Here is a 16,331-nt window from a genome sequence, read left to right on the forward strand (position 1 = left end):
TCTTTTCACATGTAAACATGAGTTCACAGTGGGCATTTACATTAATCACCGTCCCAGACTTACTGGGAGTAGAAGTTGATTTACATGGAACATTTGCTAACAATGAGAATTTGCATTCAGAGTTTACACCTTTGAGAGCAGGATGCCATTTGCCTGGAAGTGCACACTCCTTTGTGTGCAATTTATCTCTAAACTCTTAAAAACCTTATTAACTTTTGTTTTACTTCTTTGGGAATGAGACCTTTGGACCAGTTGCACTGAGACATTTCAAATGATACCAAACGTGTAATACTGTATGATAATTATTCACATAAGACATATAGATTCTTGGGTGAATTTTGGTGATCTCAGCATGAGGGAGAAGGGATGGGGGAAGAGGGAAATAAATGTAAATTAGGATAATTCTGAGGTGAGACTTGCGTCTCAATAGTGCACAAGAGTGAGTTTAAGGGCCCTATTTTAACGATCTGAAACGCAAGTGTCAAAACACAAAGCGCAAGTAACTTTGTGGGCGGGTCTTGGCGCTGTTGCTATTTTCCCGGCGGGATAAATAACTCTTGCGCCAGGCGCAAATCTAAAATGGGTTGGTCTGAAGTAGCTTCATTATTCATAGGTGTGGTTTGGGCGTAACGTGAAATAAACCAATCAGAGCGTCATCTCACATTCCCTTTAAGAGCAGGCGCGCTTGTTCTAAAGCGGATTCCTATTATAACGGCGGATTTGCCAGGCGCGCGCCAGGAGCGGTTCACAGCCAAGGAGAGCAACGCTCTCGTCAGGGAAGTTGGGGATGGAGAAACCCACCCAAATTAACTTCGGTTAAAAAGGCGTATGATAATTTGGGTAAATGTGTAAGCTAGATGTATGCTTTTATAATAAATAATCTATCTATCTATCTATCTATCTATCTATCTATCTATCTATCTATCTATCTATCTATCTATCTATCTATCTATCTATCTATCTATCTATCTATCGTAATAATGTATGATTTGCAAAAATGAAAACTGCTGCTTCTGTGTAGATGAGAGAATCAAAGTGTATGCGCGTTGTGCAGACGCTACATTGATTATGGCCAAGCATGCGCCCTTAAAATAGCATATGAATAACATGCGCAACGCGCCACTGACTTTAAACTATTTTTTTCCTGGTTAGTGGCGCAATTGTTTTTTAAACCTGCAAAATAGCATGAAGGAACGTTTGCGCCGGAACACGCCTCCTTTTTTTGCGCTGAACCGTCCAGGGAGCGCAAGTTCATTCCCTAGTTTAGCGACGTGCTTCTGTGGAGGGAAAAGCGCGGATAGGAATGATCAAAAATAGGAATGATACATGCGTCGGTGTACAAAGTCAATTGCGCTGGGTGCAAGATAGGGCCCTAAATGTTAATTTCCTTTGTTCTCTCAGAGAGTTGCCTTCTCTTCCAGTTTTTCCAGCCGTACACTAGTGAATGATCCTGTCTTGATATACATCAGTGCGTCATTTCCATGTTGTCGTGAGCTTTTTTCGTTACAGTAAGCTGCAATGGCACTCATTTATTGTTTTTATTTCATTAAAGTGCCCATATTATGGTATTTTAAAGGTTCCTCATTTTGTTTTGGAGATCTGCTACAATGTTTACATGCATCCATGTTCAAAAAACACTTTAATTTTCTCATAATATACATTGCAGCATCACCTCTTTTCTCACAGTCTCTGCAACAGTACGATAAAAGATTCAGTCTCTCTAAACCCCTCCTTTCCGAGAGCTGCTCCGCTCTGATTGGTCAGTCGGCCCAGTCTGTTGTGATTGGTCTACAGCTTACAGCGCGGTAGTTTTGAAGTGCTCGCAAAGTGGATTTGCTTTTGTTGCACAGAAAACAGCGTCTCCTTGAAATGTCGACAGCACAAACCAAAGTGTTCCAATCTCAGCTACAACTACAGTGTTTGAGGGCAGGTCAAAGTACACGCTGTTCACCGGCAGCCAGAGGCCATAGGCTGGCATTATTTAAAATTTATTATAAAGCTACATAGGTTTGTGCAGGAAGTAAGACTGGAACTGCTGACGACTCCTTTCAGGCAGTTCAGAATCGATTCTTTGTTTTGGGAGACAATAACTTAATTTATCGTTCACTTTGATCTTTAACACTTTCATATTCACAAACATGTTCACTTTCATATTCAAATTATATCACAATACATGAAAGATAATATCCAAAAAAATGCATAATGGGCCATTTTAATGATCACATAAGGCTTGTTTCACACCATACGCATAACTGCAATGATATTGGGATGGGGGGGGGGAGATATCATGTTTTGGCCCCACCAACAGACTCCTGCTTCTTGTAATGCAGATCACACATACTGTGTGTGACCTTGACTCCAGGTAATTGAATAGTTTCTGCATTGTTTGACCCTGGAGTGAAACAATGAAAAGAACTTAGGTTTATTATGGTTACTTGATCATAAACACTGACTCAAAGAGAAGCAGTTCTGAAGGGGGATGATATAGGGGAGAGTGGGGTAAGAAATGGTGATGTGTTGTCCTTTTATCAAGTGAACTGTACACTTTTTTGGCAATGTCAAAGTACATTTTCTGTGGCAGGTGAAATTAATTTTGTGGCAAAGCTAATTTATTCAGGTCTTAATATATAAAATATGATATATATACATCAGTACTCGTTGGTGAAATTAAAGTTTATAAAACCAGGTAAATTATTTGGCTAAAGAATAGCCACTAAGCATTTTACTCAAAATACTATTACAAACATCAAAGTCTTTTCCTAAACAATTTATGAAAATGTTAATAATGTGAAATAAAACAAGTCTTTAGAATGTTATTGTGCACTAGTATAAATCTTCCATATTTTTAATAAACTCATCCATTTTCAAGAACCATGTGGATGAAAAATTTACTCTCCTTCGCTCCTTAGTGAGCGTCCCTTCGGTATCAGGTGTAGTTTACTGTAGACTTGAGCAGATGAAAGGATTGTGTGATGTGACCACCCGCAGCATGGTTTAATCCAATCCTTGTTTGAGCATCGATGACAGGAACAGTGAGTCCTCACCTTTACACCCGCTGTGCTTCATCCAATCACCGCTTGTCAGTTCTTCTTGTTTCTTTACTCCAAAAATGAGTTCAGTAAATATTTAATGCAGACCTGCATTCTTGTTCTTCACACATTTGTTGTCTGCAAAATCTTTGGGGACACGTGAGTCTGCTCTGAAGTTTACAGACTTTCTAAGAGCTGTTTTTTTCTTTCTCTCTCTAGGCTGAGGAGCTTGTTTGTAGCCGGAGAGCGCTGTGACATAGAGACCCTTGAATGGGCCAAGAGGAGTTTTGGAGTCCCAGTGCTGGATCACTGGTGGCAAACTGGTGAGTCACTGCTACACTCTATTTCATTTCTGCTGTAATTTCCTGCTGCATGTTTCATAATGTCATCTTGTCTTTTAAGGCATTGTTCACAGTCATTCAGATCTGTTTTCTCAGATTAAGTCTTTAGGACTGATTGTTCACTACATCAGTTGCCATAGTAATAACTTAAGCATCAGCACAACACTTTATTCATAACCACTGTCAGCTGTCATTGTGAAAAGAGAGGACTGTACATTATGTTAATCATGACTTGTGTTGTAATTTCATACAAATTTACTTTATTTGAATTTAAACCAGAATTTCATAGAGTTTTATTTTTGCTGTTCATAGTACAAACAAATAGATTTCTTTCAGGTATGCCAAAAAATGTCTGAACAAATCCTAAGATGAAGGTTGATCCTCAGCTGTTGAAAATCAGCTGCTATTGATATCAGTTGTTGGCACAATGTGATTCCTCTCAGCAGACTATGAGTCAAAAAAATGTCTGATTTAAGCAGATCAAATACTCGTTTGTGTGGCACCGTATTCAAAAATAAGCATGTTTTGTATATTTGTGGAAATGACTAAATGACTAAATGGAACATACTTTACTCTTTACTCTTATTTGATTTTCTTTGATTACAATCTTACAAAGATAAGATTATAACAAATGAACAAGTCTGGCATAAGTAAAAAACTAAAGAAAAAAAACGTCGTAATGGCACCGTGTAACAGCTTAGTGTCGTCAGGGGTGTCGAAACTCAGTTCTGGAGGGTAACTGTCCAGTGGCCCTCCAGGAGCAGGATTGGACACCCCTGCCTTAGTTGAAAAGAAATAACTGAAAACAGTACAAAACAGATTCATACAACTCTAAGTTTCTGTACGCTTCACTAAAATAAGTGGCAGATGGCTAAAGGTGCAACTTTCTGTTGTTTGTTTATTCATGTTGCAAGTTCCTGACCTTAAAATCACCCTTATTTCTCTGGCAAGCCTGAAATGGATTGTCTGAAAAACAGTACACTTCGTTTGATATTCATAACCCCTATTGCCAGCATGATGCATAAGCCATCACATACATAATGAATTGGGTTACCTCCTCGTTCTATACTGGCCGCAAAACATATTCAGCTCATAAATATCTCAGAGAAATTAACGGGTGCCGAGCTTGACCGAGTATTTGTACAAAATTAACCGAATCACCTCTCCCCTTGCTCTCACATCCATATTTCTAGTTGGTACTTGTAAACTCTTTGTTTGTCATTCGACAGCACAAATTTAAAACCAGTGTCAGATCTTAATGCATGAACGGGAACAACGATGAATTCGTACATCTGTGTTTGTGTGTGAGCGCAGGTTCAAAGAGGCTAAAGTACTTAATGTGATGAATGATTCTGTCTTCACTGTTTGTGTGTGTCCTGTCCTCCATTTATAATTTCACCCTCTCTCCATCCAATTCATGATTAAAAGCACGTTTATGCATCGCCACGAGACGAGTCGTATTATTACACATCTTGAAATAACAGGCACGTCTCCACTTCGGCGTGCAAACACACAAACGCCACGGTGTGTTTGAATCGTTCAGCGGCACAGAGCGAGATTTGATTAGAAGAGCTGATGAGGTGTAGTGTAACAGCAGTTTGGTTGCGCTGGTGTGATAGCTTTTCTGAAGTAAAGTGGAAGTGATTTGAACCTTCATTATCAATGTCATTACTAGCACAAAGTTCCCCAGGCTCATGCGTGGATTGCAATATCAGAAGTCAAGCTGCTGTGACAGTCTCTCTCTCCATCTCTCTCTCTCTCTCTCTCTCTCTCTCTCTCTCTCTCTCTCTCTCTCTCTCTCTCTCTCTCTCTCTCTCTCTCTCTCTCTCTCTCTCTCTCTCTCTCTCTCTCTCTCTCTCTCACACACACACACACCACAAACACACACACACACACACACACACACACACACACACACACACACACACACACACACTTGCATGCTTTATCTTAAGGATGAATACAGAAGTTAATATAACAGGTTTACTGTTTTGTCTAAATAGATAAAAAGTTAAACACAAAAAATTAGGGATGCTCTGATACCACTTTTTCCAGAACAAGGCTGGTACCGATACTTTCATTTTTGGTACTTGCCGATAACGACACCTGTATTTTCTTTGCATTTGTAAATTTTAAATATATTACGTAGAGAAACTAAAAAAAATATGAATCATATTCATTGTTTAACAAATATATATTTCCTTCAATTATTTTCATGTTTAATTATGCATTAAAATGTATTGTATGAGTTTCTGTTACTTTCCCTATTCATTCTATTGCTATATCATATTTTATCTTTCATTTAAAGGGGTGGTTGATTATAATTTCACGTTTCTTACTTTAGTTAGTGTGTAATGTTGCTGTTTGAGCGTAAACAACATCTGCAAAGTTGCAACAATCAAAGTTCAAAGCAAAGGGAGTTATTTTCTTTTAAAGAAATAGCTTTTTAAGGACTACAACAAACGGCTGGTTTGCCGGCCGGCTACACGACATTCCTCCCGGGTTAGTGATATCACCAACCCTAAAATGTACGCGATTTACAGATTATCATGATAGGATATGCTAATCAATGACTAGACGATAACTACACGTAAGCTACCTAAATTCATCAACTAACCATTCAGAAATGTCCTGTTGCATTTTACATGTTGTCACTTCTTCTCTCTTGTCTCTCCATCATTGTCTGACTCTGGTTTGAACATAAGAGTAGGGCTGTCGCGATAAACTCATATGGTTATAGCCTTCTTGTTTTGAACTTCGTGCATGTGTATTGAATGTTAAATAAGTTAATAATGATAACTAGACTATTTGATTAAATATCAATAAAAAACTATTGCGAAATGACGCCGTTTCCATTAACCGATGTTATGTGACTACAGTGTCATTTTTTCCTCTTGCGATAAGTCATTCCAAAAATCATGGCAACGGACATTGGTAGGTTTATATATATCACAGCCACGTACCGCACTAGACATTATTATTATTAATGGAAGGAAACGTAGGCTTGTTATCCAAGCATTAATGGCAAGGAAAGTTAAAAAGCAAAGTTAAAAAATAATTAACACCTTGTTTCATTACTATTTTTTAATGAATCAGCATTTTTGGACGTGTTCGTTGAATGAACAGTTTAATGACTCACTCAAAGACAGTCTGTTTCCGTAACAATGTAACTTCGCGCTGAGTGACAGCCTTTCAATGTGCAGAGACGCTGTTTAGTTTCGGTTACATTGGTTACTGAAAATGTAGTTGTTTTTGTGCATGCTGACTACATCATAACACTTATTTATATAGCAACAAATACATATAAATAAATAAATGGCGATAACACCATACAGTATTTCGTGCTATTGAGCCACTCAAAATTACCGCAAGGGAAAATCCTTCACCGCGACAGCATATGAGGCTAAACGTTTTTGACATTTTCAGTGCATGTCTGTGTGAGGTAAAAGGACACAAGCTGTTGTAGCTCCGCCCTTTGTGCCGGGAGCAGCAGCTCATTTGCATTTAAAGGGACAGACACAAAAACGGTGCATTTTTGCTCACCCTCAGAAAGGGACAATTTTAACATGCTATATAAAAATATCTGTGGGGTATTTTGAGCTAAAACCTCACATACACACTCTGGGGACATCAAATACGTACATTTGATACATACATCCTTATGTACATCCTCGTGCATCGCTTTCTGCCAGGACTTTTACGTGCTTTTCCCAAACCCCTGAAGAGACGTCGATGTCCGGGTTAGAGGTAGCATGAGCCGCCAGGCAAGCGTTATTTAAATAAACTCCTGATGTACTTACAAACTTTCCAATGCCTCGTTTTATGAGTACAGAACCTATTTGTACTACTGTATAAGTTTGGTACCATTCTGGGCTTTATTAGTGGGGTAATTTACGAGTTACATCCTTGGATCCATTAGCGCCTGCACTAAGCCATCTGGCTGATTTCTCTAAAAAAGCTTCTCTGGGGGGTGTTTGGCTCGAAGTCATGGTGCAAAGGACCCTAGGTTGATTTTACTCCGAACCATCCCTTTAAGGCATTACCAACTATGTTTAGGATACCGGCCAAGACTGGCGTTTTTACATAATTTTGTATGAATTTGTCAGTTCAAGCGCAAGAAGACGTGAAAGAGAATTCAATTCAGTGTTCAAGTGCATGAGATGTTTGCACACAGTAAACTTCTTGTCCTGTAAAAATGTTGGGAACCACTTGTTATACATAAATCACGTAACAGTTTAAGTTTTTACTTGCATGTATGATTTAGTTTTAATCCAAATGACCCATGAGTGATCAGCAATCAAGAGCTCTCTCAAGTGTCTCTCTCTCTCTCTCTCTCTCTCTCTCTCTCTCTCTCTCTCTCTCTCTCTCTCTCTCTTTCTCTGTCTTTACCATTAGTTAACATTAGTAATATGTGCCTTGTTTTACCTTCTTTGCTATTGTGATAGCTGACCAAACTACAAACTTTCCAGTTATGTTTGTGGAATGCGCACGACAAGCTTGGGCGTCTGTGCCGCTGCGCGTTCAATCCACTCTGCGTGTTTCGCACACCAGATATATAGGCGTAAATATTTAATTTGTTCAACATTCTATTAATTCGATACCTTTACTTCATAGACATCCTTCTCTGATATATCCATTCTGCTCTCTGTTTGCTCCTTTGTGGGTGTTTCTTTGTCACAAGCACTACTGCACATGCTGCTTGGTATCGGTTATTGGTATCAGAGAATTGAGTATGAATACACGAGCGCAGTATCGGTCCGATACCTATGCTGGTATTGGTTTCGGTGTATCTCTACTAATAATCCGTCATTTTAAATGCAACAAGAGAATTTAGGCATCACAGCATTATTGTGTACAGTATGAAAAATGCATAATTGTTTTGGAATTGGGTAAAGATTTCATTTAACATTATTAAAGTATAAGTTTTTTTAAAGATTAATACTGGTAAAAAAATGGGATACTATTCAAATTGAATTGAAAATATGAATACTATAATAGTATATAAATATGCTTTTTAGTGGCTATATTGAAAATATAGCACAGCCTCTTGGAGCGTGTTGCTTAAGTCAGACAGTGTGTGTTTGCAATCTCAAACACACTCGCACAATGTAAATGTGTTGTTTAATTATTATTCTCAGCGACAACACTCATCTAGCACACACAGAAAATGAAAGAAAGGCTGCCGCTTTTGAGACCTGATAATAATCTGTGTGCTATTTTAAGACGCAATTCCTGCTGTGAAGAGGTGGGGGGCTTTGGTGATGAGGGCTGCTGATGTCACCGCTGTTGCCGGGCAACTGGTATGTTTCCAGTTGGGAGTATGTGTCAATGACTGCTGGCTTTGCAAACGACCTTAACGTGGCCGTGAGCGTTTGGTGCCTGTATTTTGAGCCGGACGCCGCGTGTGCGTGGACCCTGGCACAGTCTGTCGGTTTTTGACTCTGGTGAAGTTTATCAGTCCACTAAATTAACTTAACTTGACGGCAGGTGGCTGGCAATAACCGGTGATGGCAGGACATGAACTTCAGAATGAACAAATTAGCAATTTTTGTGTCAAAAGACCAAAACTCGGTTAAGCACACCTGCTCACTCCTTCTCTTTGATTAGATTTTAAAATGTTCAAGTTTTTTGCACCCAAAACATATGTTGTAGTTTTCCATCCTATTTCTGAACCTTACAATTAAACATGTTGTATTTTATACCGTACCTTTAAAAGGAATCCGCATGACTGACTTGACTAACAATGGAGCACAAGAGAAAAATATTTATAAGAAATGTATGTTGGTAACACAAAGCTATGGAATGATTAGGGTGTAGTGCATGAGTCTCACATTTATGAGAATTTTATAGGGATGAACCAATATGAAATTCGGACGCCTAGTGCACCAGAGGGACAGCCGCTTTTGCATAGTTTGCCCTTTCTGTTTCATAATAATGTAAATAAAACAAATTATACTCAAATATCTACAATAATCAACATGGTACCAATATATTGTTTAATCATAATGACATTATTTTTATTTTTATTAATAAAATAATGTTGAAATTAAATTTCAAGTTTTTTTTGTTAACTAAAACGTAATCTGTTAAAAAGTATTATTTTTTATTGATTGAAATAAAGGTAAAATAAAATAAATGATAAATATTAAACAAAAAAACGTAACTTAAAAAAACTTAAATATAGGCAGCCAATACAAACCAGCACTGATTCGGCTACATAATAAGGATCTTAAAATATTATTATTATAATTAAATGTCATCTTGTTGTGTTGTTGGGTGCAAGAATCGACGGAGTACAGGCTCCAATTTGAAATTTTAGAGCATAATGTTTTCTAAATTATTGTGATTATTTGTGAATCATCTATGATTGTATAGCCTGCATTGTTGTGTTTGATTGTGACTAGATTTTTTGAAGAACCTGGTAGAAGAAAGAATAATCAAATACTTAGTTAAGAAATGAATTTGCTGTATCTGGAATCTTTATTTCTAGAAAATATTCACATCATTAAAATTGCACTGTAATGTCACTCTTTACGTGGTCGTCTTCTGGCCTTGGCGCTGACTTGGCAGAGCTTCGGATCGTACCACACAACACAAGTTTTGTACGTGATCATTCAGCACATAGTTATAGGCATCTAACGATGTATATGCCCTCGGTTACTCTTTACACTCAGTTTCTCTATCAGGTAGGTGTAGATGTCAGGCCACTCAACTGAGGTAGCGTTAACATTAATCCTGTCTGATCGTCCATCCATTAACTGAGTGTACAGGTCGGCCAATCTGGTTCCGCCCGTTAAAATGAACTTTTGCAAATAACAATCGCGGCCCTGGACAGTGAGTGACCACAAAAAACGTCACCATGTTTACCAACTGAAAAGGGGTCTATAGACCCTTTTACAGTTGGTAAACATTGTGACGTATTTGTGTGGGCGGGGCTTAGCTAGAGGCAGAACGATCCCTCTGGCCGCTTCACTAACGCTAGTTTGCAAGTTTTGTTAGCTTGTTTTTTTAACAATGACTGGAGAAAATCCAATTTTATCCTAATGTGCAAGGTCACTCACTCTCCAGGACCGCGATTGTTATTTGCAAAAGTTCATTTTAACGGACGGAACCAGATTGGCCGACCCGTACACTCAGTTAATGGATGGACGATCTGACAGGATTAACGTCAACGCTACCTTCGGTTGAGAAGCCTGCTCTACACCTGCCCGATAGAGAAACTGAGCGTAAAGAGAAACCGAGGGCATATACATCTTTAGATGCCTATAACTATGTGCTGAATGGCCACGTACAAGACTTGTGTGGTACGATCCGCAGTTCTGCCTAGCCAGCGCCAAGGCCAGACAGAAGACGACATTGTAAAGAGTGACATTACGGTGCAATTGTAATTATGTGAATATTTTCTTGACATAAAAATTCCAGATACAGCATATTCATTTTTTAACTATGTATTTGATTACCCTTTCTTACCAGGTTCTTCAAAAAGTGTAGTCCCAATCAATCAAAACAACAATCATAGATGATTCACATAATCACAATAATTTAGAAAACATTATGCGATAAAATGTAAAATTGGAGCCTGTATTCTGTCGATTCTAGAACCCAACAACACAACAAGATGACATTTAATAATAATAATAATAGTAATTTAAGCTCCTTATTATGTAGTCGAATCTGTGCTGGTTTGTATTGGCCGCCTCCAGTTTTTACTCTGTTTTGCCTCCAGCTAGCGCCGTGACGTAGGCGCAAAAGGGGTCTGAGTGGTGCAAGGATGACGTCAGAACCCGGAAGACTAATTTGCTGCGTTTTTTCTATGGGTTTTATAATGGGTTTTTTTAATTTATGAGTAAAATAAAGCCTGTTGTAAACATAACTTGACGATACTTTGATGTTTTGTTCTTCAACGTAAACTGCACACGCTCACACCCCAAACTGTTCTATCTAGTTACTTACTAGAAACATACGTTTAGTAGATCTTGAGCGAATTAAGGTGCATTCACACTACAAGCGACACGAGAGTGGGCGATTTCCTGCGACACAAGCGACATTTGGACATTACTGTTAATTTTACAGTGTTTTTCACCGTTTTTTTTTTTTTTTGCGTAAAAAGTAGTGAAGTAGACATATTTGAATGCAGCCTAATTGATAAGCTCCAGTGCCCATGCATTATAATCGCAGGGAAAAGAGGGACAGGCACATTCTTCAAACTTTTCTTCAAGAAAATTGTTGGAAAGAAATTGTTGTGTGAGTAAATGACCTACATCCTAATTTCAGAAATAGCAGACTTTTCTGCTCTCTGTGTGTGTGTTTCTACACACTGTGCGTCACCTGTGAAAAGTGTTTGAGCTTTCTGCATTACTCACATATGTCAGCGGTGCCAGACAGACTCGTGTCGCCACACGCTGCGATGCCAACAGTTTCTGCCTCACTCTCTGCCTCCCTATTTTTACCAGTTTCTCTCACTCTTCATCACTCTCTCTCTCTCATGCTGTTCACAGCTCTCCTGTAGCATCTGGCTCCGAGACAGATGACGAACAAGTCTGTGTTCCATTTGTGAATGCTTTGCTCTGCGTCGTCTACTGATTGTGAAATATTTTTAACTTTTGTGATGTTTATTTATAAGCCAGACACGTAATTTATGCAGGTACACAAACGCAGATATGTACGCTGGGTCAGTCCAATGTGAACGTGCTGTCCTGTTTTACAGTACTTGCTATACGTTCTTGCATTACTGTGGCAGAAACACACCTGATGGAGTTTCCTTGAAGTGTCTGTGCTTCTGGATGTGTCATTTGAGGCAACTGCTGAAGTGATGTACATCCGAGGAAACTGATTACGGAAAGAAAGTAGGGTGCGGACTTGTTTTAATCCAACAGTTGTTGATTGGATGGAGGCGGATATGAATGCGATCTTGTAGTTGATGGACCTTTTTCATGGCATTTCCACAGTAATTTAATCCTGTAACTCATTTTTGAACCAGCACGGGTAGTCACCGATATAAAACATACTGTTTTATGAATATTTTGAATTAGCTTCATGTAATATTTCTATTTAGCTTTATTTTTATTTCAGTTTTAATCATTATAAAACTTCATTTATTAATGATTTTTTTTTTTAAATTAAAGTTTTTTTTATCTGTAACTTTTATTTGATATTTTATTTCATTTCAGCTGTATTTCAATGACTGAAAACTATTTGTAATAGTTTTAGTGAGCAATAACTCAACTGAATTTTTCACAATAAGATGCATTTATAAATGTGATTATTATTATTGCTATTAAAAGATGAATAAATATCATTTTCATTTCATGATGACTTAAATGGCAGCAGGCTCAGCGAGAGTCTTTTCAAACTCAGACATTCCACGACCTGACAAACGCAGATTAAACATGTTACCAGTGCTGCTGTTACATGTTACAATATGCAACAGTCTGAATGTAGTTTTGCATCACTATTGTCTACCCTCTCTCTGACCTTTAGAATTAAACGCGTCACTGTACCTTTAAGATTTCTATAGATAGGTTAATGCCCTTTCTTCTGATTAGTTAAAGTCTTTGCATGGGAAATGAGCAACAAGACCCCTTCAAAGTTGCTGAACGATGAAAAGTCATCGATGTGCAAATATCGGTAGACATATATGTTAATGAGCTTATGTTTGCGACACGAGTGCCTCCTTCTGAATGACCTGCTTATGCAGCTTTCATCTGTCTCTGTTGTAGAGAGCGGCTCCTCCATCACTGCGTCCTGTGTGGGTCTGGGCTGCTCACTCGCTCCCCCTGCCGGTACGGCCGGTAAAGCCGTGCCTGGATACGACGGTGAGATCCCTCTACATTGTTCTGTGGCACTCTTCACGTGACGCGTGTGAGGCTGACCATTTGTTTATTACAAACTCTTTGTTGTTGATCGACGTTTGAGGTTGTAATAGCTAGATAATTCAATAAACGACTAAAGCACTTTCTTTATCTTTGTCTCATAGTGACAGTGATTGATGATGATATGCAACAGGTGAAACCAAGGACTCTGGGAAATATTGTGGTAAAGTGAGTTATTTTAATCCTTTCATTGTTTTGTTTTCATCGATCGAGACAGTAGGAAGGGGACAGAAGGGAATGGCAGTAGGATCAGGTTAGATGAAGGAGATCTCAGTGTGTTTGGAGCTTATGCACTTACCGTGAGGCCACAGGGCCGGGAATTGCATCACGATACAAACGTCATGGAGCATCAAGATGCGTTACTCCTCAAATGCGTGAACGTTAAATTAAAAGACCTTTTTTCTAATAGCCATTCTGTTTTAATTGAGTTCATCAAAATGTAATAAGTTGCTCTCTCTTTAAAACGAAATTGCCAAGCCATTGCTTTCAGATGGAAAATTCAGCTTTGCATCACAGGAATAAATTACATTTTAAAATATATTCAAATAAAAACCAGTTATTTTTAAAATCGTAATATTATATTTTACAATATTACTGTTTATACTGTATTTTTGATTAAATAAATGCAGCCTTGGTGAGCATAAGAGACTTTTTTCAAAACAATTTTTTGACAGGTACTGTATAAACTGTAAAACACACTGTAGAATATTCCAAATTGAGGTGCAGAAGCAAAAGGACACTCGGCAAAACTTCATGAGGTGCATCCTGGGGTGATTTTCCCTTCACCTACTACTCTTTGTTGGTATAAATAGTTACAGTACAATTTATGTTTATATTGAACTCATTTCAAATGTTTAAACGTCAAAAGTGTACACCTTTAGATCAAAAGGTCATGTAGAAACCTGTGAAATGCGTTCAGAATTGTGATCTCTGATCTCACTAAACAATGCTGATTTCAGAGCTTCTTTATTAATTAAACTGTATGAAATACACAATAATAAGAATAAAAGTTCAATACGAGTATCTTTACAATGATATGACCGAATGGACACTACTCTGTTCTCCCTCTACTGAACTCTCTCCCGGTTGTAGACAGCCAATCATGTTTTGACAGGTCCAATGGCCATCCAGGCCTCCGCCGTGTCCTTAAGATGACAGCACAACCCCTTTGTTTGATCTTCAAATAACTCTCCTTTTCTGTGCTTTCCACTTCAATGTCCACTCATCTTCCCTACACAATAAAAGATTTACTGACACAAAGCCAAAGCTGAAGAGAATCTTTTCATCACAGATCTGACTTTAAAATCTCAGTCTTTGTACGAGGGACATTAAGGCCGAGCCCGAGCGGAATGACTAACGGGGTCTCGTCTCACACCGTCCGCTTAGAAAAGAGCATTTTGTGTGTTCTTTCAGGCCTTCTTCAGGTGCAACCCACGTCTAAGCCTGGCGACGCGTCTGTCCTGAGAGAGGGAACTAATCTTGTACTTGTCTGTGTTTTTTGATGTTAATCAAGAGCGTGTTTGTTTGAAAGCCTGACGGATAGAAGCTCGGATTAAAAGGAAATTGTGTCTTATAAAACAAGACGATACATAAACACTTTCAGGAGTTGCACATACCTCTTTTTTTTTTCTTTTAAGTATTTTGATTTACGTGCCAATCAAGGGTTATATAAAAAAAAAAAATGAGGAATTAGTAAAAAATAGAATGTATAGTGAAATGTTCTATATAATATAAAATGTAAATCATTAAAACAAATTATGACTTTATTTTGCGAACACACACACACACACACACGTACTTTGGTAACCAAATAGTTTGGTTATTAAATAACACCAAAATATTTCTCAAAATATCATATTTTATGTTCTGCAGAAGAATGCAAGTCATACAGGTTTGGAGCAACATGAGGCTGAGCAAATCATGACAGAATCTTAAAAAAATCTGTTTGCTGTTAATCCTCTGAATTTTTCATTCCTTCCCCCCACCCCCCCAACAATTTTTTTGTTTCTCTGAATATTGTCATTCATATTTATACTTGAAAGCATTTTCGGACCCTGAAAGGTTGAAAACATCCTATTCCTAGAAGCAAGTTCACGTCTTGACATTTTTTTGTTCTTGTGAAAACATGTCTTTTTCTTCTCTCGTCAGGCTTCCTCTGCCTCCCGGGGCGGCTCTCAGTCTCTGGCAGAATCAGACGCTGTTTAAGAAGCTGTACTTCACCAAGTTCCCTGTAAGCATTCAGCTGTATACACGCATATATTCACCATCTGCTCTACTGTGACACGCATGCAAGTGTCTTCCTTCCAGTCCAAGTATCTTCCTTCATTTTTTGAGCAGCATTTTGTATCATCAGCATAGGCAGACTTTGGACTTGCAGTTACGTCTGGTCCAGTTATTGTGGGTAAAGTTCAGACAGGCAGTAAGGGACTGACATGCAAAGTGACCAGTCACAGTTTATGTTTTTATATGCGGATTAGGGGAAGGTTTATCTGGCGTACACCATAACCTAATAATGAAGAAATTAAGAAAATAATCAAATAAGTGTGGTTTGTGATTTGAATTTGTATGTGTAAAATATGAAATAGTGAATTTAGTCATAGACAGAATATCTGATGAATGTCAATTGATACTTTGTGCCTCAATCAGGATCTAAGAAGGTTGGAGTCCAGCGATTAGTTTTACGAGTGCTCGTAATATGAAAGCTGCAAACCCAACTTTAGGAAGTCGCCTAGCTATCCGATTAACGATTCCGACAAACGTCTTCCAGGTACGTGTCAGCAGGTCCGAGAACGCGCAGTTTGATCAGGATGTCTATATCCATTTCTTTTGAAAATAATCAGGCAGGACAGTCATAATCTCATCACAGGACGGCGCTCAGCATGCGCTTTTGATCATTACATCTCAGCTGCGGCTGGCTGCGTTCAGTCCACACGCTGATCGTGACGAAAGGTGTTTTGATCATTTGATGTATGTTTAATGAAGTACTGGCTATGTTCTATGTAATTAGTTACAATGAACTGAAACTTTGAGGCTTTAAAAAGGCCCAAAATGTGACACAAATGTGATTCATATGACATGCACACTACATT

At 38.4% G+C, this 16,331-nt stretch overlaps 1 protein-coding gene across 2 annotated transcripts in view; it reads left to right on the plus strand.

Annotated features, from left to right (window-relative positions):
* The window catches only part of acss3 (acyl-CoA synthetase short chain family member 3), a 36,428-nt gene that overhangs the window by 18,458 nt on the left and 1,639 nt on the right, over positions 1-16,331 (plus strand). For both annotated transcript variants that reach the window (XM_081364477.1, XM_081364478.1), the window contains 4 exons: positions 3,249-3,352; positions 13,090-13,185; positions 13,347-13,410; positions 15,391-15,472. In XM_081364477.1, the coding sequence (XP_081220603.1) occupies positions 3,249-3,352; positions 13,090-13,185; positions 13,347-13,410; positions 15,391-15,472 (346 nt within the window). The remainder of the gene's footprint in view (positions 1-3,248; positions 3,353-13,089; positions 13,186-13,346; positions 13,411-15,390; positions 15,473-16,331) is intronic.

Source organism: Scardinius erythrophthalmus (assembly GCF_964197995.2).
Source record: "Scardinius erythrophthalmus genome assembly, chromosome: 4".
Lineage (NCBI taxonomy): Eukaryota > Metazoa > Chordata > Actinopteri > Cypriniformes > Leuciscidae > Scardinius > Scardinius erythrophthalmus.